The sequence below is a fragment of the Triticum aestivum genome, chromosome 7D (assembly GCF_018294505.1).
Source record: "Triticum aestivum cultivar Chinese Spring chromosome 7D, IWGSC CS RefSeq v2.1, whole genome shotgun sequence".
Classification (NCBI taxonomy): Eukaryota; Viridiplantae; Streptophyta; class Magnoliopsida; order Poales; family Poaceae; genus Triticum; species Triticum aestivum.
Genome location: NC_057814.1, coordinates 320614051 through 320620805, shown reverse-complemented (window position 1 = coordinate 320620805; position 6755 = coordinate 320614051). Strand labels below are relative to the sequence as shown.

At 45.9% G+C, this 6755-nt stretch overlaps 1 protein-coding gene across 4 annotated transcripts; it reads left to right on the top strand.

Annotated features, from left to right (window-relative positions):
- Positions 1–964: 964 nt before the first annotated feature.
- On the top strand, positions 965–6163 carry LOC123168155 (uncharacterized). 4 transcript variants are annotated; one of them, XM_044586027.1, is made up of 4 exons: positions 965–2070; positions 3762–3800; positions 4034–4968; positions 5636–6163. In XM_044586027.1, exons 1-3 carry the CDS (start codon positions 1489–1491, stop codon positions 4178–4180), a joined length of 768 nt encoding a protein of 255 aa, XP_044441962.1. In that variant the 5' UTR covers positions 965–1488; the 3' UTR covers positions 4181–4968; positions 5636–6163. The 4 variants fall into 4 exon arrangements, 1 of the variants encoding a protein (XP_044441962.1); XR_006484225.1 differs by having other exon boundaries at positions 995–1933; positions 5636–6162; XR_006484224.1 differs by having other exon boundaries at positions 996–1933; positions 3762–3918; positions 5636–6161.
- Positions 6164–6755: the final 592 nt, after the last annotated feature.

The following is a 6755-nucleotide window of genomic DNA, read 5'->3' as shown; positions in this document are numbered from 1 at the left end:
GTTTTCTTTTGAGATTTCAGACACTTATAGCTCTGGTGCATCCATTGCATGGCAATCCCTACTCCTTGCATTGACATTAGTTGATGGGCATCTCCATAGCCCGTTGATTAGCCTCGTCAATGTGAGACTTTCTCCTTTTTTGTCTTCTCCACACAACCTCCAACGTCATATTCTATTCCACCCATGGTGCTATATCCATGGCTCGCGCTCATGTATAGCGTGACAGTTGAAAAAACTGAAGCGCGTTAAAAAGTATGAACCAATTGCTTGGCTTGTCATCGGGGTTATGCATGATAAATACTTTATGTTAAGAAGATGGAGCATGACAAGACTATATGATTTTGTAGGGATAAATTTATTTAGCCATGGTATTTTGAAAGACATATTCCAAAATAATTCTCCAAACAATTTCGTCCAATTCCGAGAACTTTTATTTCTGCACAAAAACAACACCATGGTAGTTCTGCTGAAAACAACGTCAGTCCGGGTTAGTTTCATTCAAATCATGCAAAGTAGAGTCCAAAATAAGAGCAAAAGTGTTAGGAAAAGTAGATACTATGGAGATGTATCACTGCTATTACAATTACTATAAAACTGCTATTGTTACTACTACCGTTGCTATTGCTACTGTTACTACTACTATCAAACTATCATATTACTGTGCTACTGATCACTCTGCTGCAAATATTTAGTCTCTAGGTGTGGTTGAATTGAGAACTCAACTGCTAATACTTGCAAATATTCTTCGGCTCCCCTTGTGTCGAATCAATAAATTTGGGTTGAATACTCTACCCTCGAAAACTGTTGTGATCCCCTATTCTTGTGGTTATCAGTCGTAGATGCCGAGATCAAGCACCTTCATGTCGGCGGTGAATTGGTACCCTTGTGAGCACCACGTGCATCCTGGAACATTTGTGGAGCAGAGCAGCTCCCCCCCCCCCCCCCCCGTCCGCTACGCGCACCTTGTATGCTCTTGATAGTGGACGCACACCTTCACTGCCCTCGGGGAATCACTTGTTGATGAACGAGGTGACGCTACCTGAGTCGGCCAGCATCAACACCTCGCGGCCTTGAATCCACGCCCAGAGCTGGAACGCCTTCGGGAACACCCCTCTCGTCATGGCTGATCGCGAGATCGCCATGACTGCATCCTATCTTGGCTCCTCTGGTGGTGTGTTCTATAGATCAGACGATGCGTTGATGCCGAACAGCTCCAGCAACTCCTCCACCATGTCGAATTGCACCGATGTGGGGCAAACATTCTCGTGGCCCCAGCGCTCACCGCACTTGAAGCATAACCCCCTTGCTCTTCGATAATCTCATAGGGTCTTGATCTTTGTTGCTTCCGCCCGGGCCGTGTCGGTCCCGCGCCAACCGGTCGCCCCTTCTTGCAGTGGGTTGCGGGCCGATGGAGGAGGAAGCGGCAGCGCTGCTGGAGGTCAAATTGGCGCCTCTGGTGGCTGCGTCGCCGGTTGACGGGACGGCTCCATGTACACCCCATATGCCACTTCTTCTTACAGTAGTGCCAAGGCACACGCAGTGTCCAGGGCTGGTGGTCGTTGCAACATGACCACCACCCAGATGTCCGGCCTCAGTCCGTTGGCCGGGAGGAGGCGGCGTCTAGAAGGACACCGCCATCGTCCCCCATTGCAGATGGAACAAGTCATGGTCATTGGACCCGCGAGGTGCATCTATCGCGCCTTCAGCAGCACGAGGAGATGTGCTACGAGTTGCTGGTGGTGGCGCCATGGGATCCAGTGCCTGGGTTCCCCCGCCGTTGGCGTCGTTGGTGTCGGGTCGCCCTTGTTGGAGTGCGGATACAGCATCTCCCAGATCGGCGACGCGCCGCTCCAGATCGGGCCGCCACGCTGCCAGGTCATCCAGGCGGGTGGTGACTGCCGTGACGGCCATCGTGTTGGCCTCCATCGTGGAGGTGAGCTTGTCAGAGTAGGTCCTGGTAGCCGGATCCATGTGCTCCAGTTGCAGTTGCACTTGGCGAAGACTTCGTGTCTCGATGAACTACGCCAGAACGCGCGACGGGAAGGGTGGTGGTGGCGACTGATACCAGATGTAAGGGACGCACTAGTATCTCATAGGTTTGATGGAAATCTCACTCACAGATACGAATCACAGTAGCAATTAGAATATGTTTTCAGTAGATGAACTAGGGTTCGAGCTAGGAGGAAAGGGGATCGGGTAGTTAGTAGCTGTCGGGTGTTGTTTCGCCGTTGATCCACTGGATACCCTAGACGAGGGTTGGGTGCTGTCTTAAGTACACCTCTTGGCTGGGTCGGCCTTGTTCACCCACTCTGGGCGACCTAGTGTGGGTTGTCCTTATGCGCGCGCCTGGGCCGCGCACTGGTTTCCTCTGTGGTCCTGACTGGTGGGGTCCCATGGTCAGGGGCGCTAACAGATGAATCCCCGGGCTCTTGGCTAGAATAAGAGGTGAGGATGATGGAATGTATGTTCGGCACTATTGTGCGATTTTACAGTATGGATATTTTACAAGGAGATATCCCATGGTGTATGCTCTTTGCGGATGATGTGGTGCTAGTTGATGATAGTCGGACGTGGGTAAATAGGAAGTTAGAGTTATGGAGACAAACCTTGGAATCGAAAGGGTTTAGGCTTAGTAGAACTAAAACCGAGTACATGATGTGCGGTTTCAGTACTACTAGTTGTGAGGAGGAGGTTAGCCTTGATGGCCAGGTGGTTCCCCAGAAGGACACCTTTCGGTATTTGGGGTCAATGTTGCAGGGGGGTCGGGGTATTGATGAAGATGTGAACCATCGAATCAAAGCCGGATGGATGAACTAGCGCCAAGCTTCTGGCATTCTCTGTGACAAGAGAGTGCCACAAAAGCTAAAAGGAAAGTTCTACAGGACGGCGGTTTGACCCGCAATGTTGTATGGCTCTGAGTGTTGGCCGACTAAAATGCGACATGTTCAATAGTTAGGTGTGACAGAGATGCGTATGTTGAGATGGATGTGTGGCCACACGAGGAAGGATCAAGTCCGGAATGGTGATATACGAGATAGAGTTGGGGTAGCACCAATTGAAGAGAAGCTTGTCCAACATCGTGTGAGATGGTTTGGGCATATTCAGCGCAGGCCTCCAGAAGCTCCAGTGCATAGTGGACGGCTAAAGCGTGCGGAGAATGTCAAGAGAGGGCGGAGTAGACCGAATTTGACATGGGAGGAGTCCGTTAAGAGAGACCTGAAGGATTGGAGTATCACCAAAGAGCTAGCTATGGACAGGGGTGCGTGGAAGCTTGCTATCCATGTGCCAGAGCCATGAGTTGGTTGCGAGATCTTATGGGTTTCACCTCTAGCCTACCCCAACTTGTTTGGGACTAAAGGCTTTGTTGTTGTTGTTGTTGTTGTTGTTGTTGGATATTCATGCTAGCAGCCACCCACGTTTCTGTGTATTAGTGTGTTAAAATGTTCTGATATGAATTAGCATGCACACTTGCTGCTTTGAAAGGCAAATTCCATCTAGCAGATTACTAGGATTCATCTGCGGCATGATGTTAAGTGGAAAAAATTAGTTAAAAGGAACAATTTGATTGCTTGTAGGTTGAGGATATTTAGGTTTTCAAGGTCCAACGTTTTTTTGTACTATGCAAAATGTTGTCATATGAGCTAGCGTGCATGCTTACTGTTTTTAACGGCAAATTCCATCTATCAGATTACTAGATTTCATCTGCATAATGATGTTCGGTGGAATAATTTAGTTGACAGAAATAATTTCATTGCTTGCAGGTTGAGGATTTGGTGCCGCTGCCCCTAGCAGGCCCAATGGTACTACTTTCGACTCGCTGGGCGAAGCATATGATTTCTACAACTTGTATTCTTGTGAAAAAGGTTTTGGGATCAGCTATGGCAAAAGCCGACTGAATGTTGAGAGGACGAAGTGCATGTAGGAAATTGTCTATGGTTGCCCGATGTTGCGTAGTAGTATGATGTTCAGCAATACAAATAGATGCAGGTTATGTGTAGTGTGCGCATTCTGATCAGATTGATTACCTATGCAGGGTAAACCTGGTGCGGAGAACACACGGTCCTGCCTTTGCAAATGCCCGGCACTCAATAGGTTGATGCGGATGGAGGACAATACGTGGTATATTGCTGATCCTCGGGAGAGTCACAATCATTCGCCCCGCCAGACTTTGGCGAGATGATACACTGGCATTGCACAAGCACATTGATGTGTAAAGTAGAGACCTGATAAAGGAGCTGAGGCGGAACAATGTCAACCTTCTGAAGGTTTATAAACATCATAGGCAGCTTTTTTGGATCTATGGAAAATGTGTCGTTCATTAAGAGGTATTTGTGAAAATCTGTGTGAAACGATAAGCAGAAAGCAGGCAGATGATAATGTGAGGAAGACGATGGAGGTTTTTGCAAAAATTGGGGCAAAGGATCCACACTTCAAATTGGAGTACAGAGTTCAGCCTGACAACGAGGGCATGATCAAGAACCTAATGTGGGCAAGCGGGAGCAACATGTTGCAGTACACATTTTTCGGCGACATCATAACATTCGGCACCACATACAGGCCCAATTTGTACGACATGCCTTCGGCCTATTTGTTGGTGTCAATAATCATTTCCAGAATGTCATGTTGGTTAGGGTGCTTGTACATGATGAGCCCGCAAAGAGTTTTGAATGGGGTTTCTCTAAATTTCTGAGAATGATGGGCAGCACAGCGCCGATGGTTGAAGTATATGAGGCTACAATTTGATAGAGAGTCGGAAGAGAATTATGTTTAAAGAATTATGTGCCTCCAGGTAATCCAATGCATATATTTGTGGACTTGGAACATGTAGCCACAACTTCAATTAGCATGAGTCGAAGGTGAAATCTGCCAGGGCAGAGACCTTTGCAGTGGCGGAGGAAATGTTGGATTCCATCATGAAGACGGTCTGCTACAGGTTTGTTTTGAAGCTATGAGCGGCTAGACCCGGAGGTATTTTTTGTTGGCAGAAGCTCTTGTTCACTGGCTCAAGAATATCCTATCGGCAGCATGTGTTTTATATGGGATTCATATTTTTGCTAACTGCTATTACTCATATATATGTGGAAGATAAAAGAAAAAGCCATTCCTACTGTACCGTGAAGAACTATCTTTGTGTTAACCATACCTTATTGATGCCTGTTCTAGTGTGAGAAGCCGCACTAGTGTGAAACCAACTGCTCGGAGAAAGTTCATCTGCATTTATTTTTTATTGCTTTAGGATTCATATGTTGCTGGTTCACAGTTTTTATTGACTACCTGGTAGTAACCTTCAAAAATTAGCCTTGTCGTGGTGTAAATTGTCGTGTTTATTTTGCTTCGAAATAACCAAACAAACATATCTGTGCTTGAATTGCAGTGACCCTGTTCTGTTTAAGCCATCTTTCAGAGAAAGGAAACTGCATCTGTAATTCATTTGTTTTTGGAATGGTTAATCATTTAGCTGAGTATAGTATTCATGTATGGAAAGGATGCAACCTAGTCCAACATAATTGCTTGCACAACAGTAGATGAATAAGAAATTATATGTTTCGTTCTCTTAGTTTTCCCGCTGCCTCCTTGTTTTTGGGTTTATTTATTTTTACCAGTGGCTAAGATAAAATGCTTTGTGATTGCGCAGGGTTAGAATTCAGCAAGCACCTGTAGATTGTGATCTTATGAACCCAAATAGGAAAAGTGCTCTGGAACTATCAATGAGGGCGTTCATAATAAAGCGAGATGGCAATGTTGTGAACCCTCCCATTGGAACATCGTTTGATTCTTTGGATAAGACGATGTGCCAAGAGCTCCAAGGAAATTGCTGAAGTGTTTGAAATATGGAGTGCTCGGGCACCGGAGGAATGTCTGCGGCAAACATTCAGATCCATTTGAGGCTAGCCGATATTCTTTAGCATCACTTTTATCAAAACAGTAAGAGAAATGTTCATTCCTTTGCATTGTGTTTGTAATTTGTTCCATTCCTGAGCTTTGTAGGCATGCATAACATTAGTACATTGTGTGTTCTTAATTACGTGGTACCGCCGAAAGTGTGAGTTGCTTTGGTATTTTTCTGCCCTTTGTTAGTAAACAAATTATGGTTCGTTGAGGAAATTGCAATAGTTTGAGAAAACAATTTCAGCCGAAGACCTTACTCATTGGGTCTCCATTTGGAAATTGGGCCTGCTGTTACACTGGGTGGCATTTGGTCAAGGCATATAGAAAAAAAACACTTGGCACGTCGTATGCGTTTGATGAGGTATGAGTCGTGCGTCTATGACAATAAATGAGCAGTATGAACGGCGGCCGTTTGTGGGCAAACGTGTGAGCCGTGGTCCATATGGTGCACGCCCGTCTGAGCCGTCAAGCGTGGGACGGTGATTGTGACATTAAAGTATGGTATAGGGTGGACCATCGCCTGGAAATTGATTGGGTATATTTGGATATACTATTTGGAATATAGAGGCATATACGTGTGATGGTGGCAATCTTGACGCAAGCGGACGAAGCAGATATGGAGCTCATCTGAGCTCATGCTTAGAATAGCACTTCCGACTTACATGACACTTTTGTCTATGTGTAGAAGAGAGATGCGAAAAAGAATAGTGAGCCCTCATACAAGAGCCTAGTTATATACGCATTCTTAAGCAAATACAATAAATATGAAGAAACAGAAAGAGAGAAGGTAGAAATATGTATTAATGTACTCCCTCCGTTCCTAAATATTTGTCTTTCTAATCATTTTAAAAGGACTACCACATACG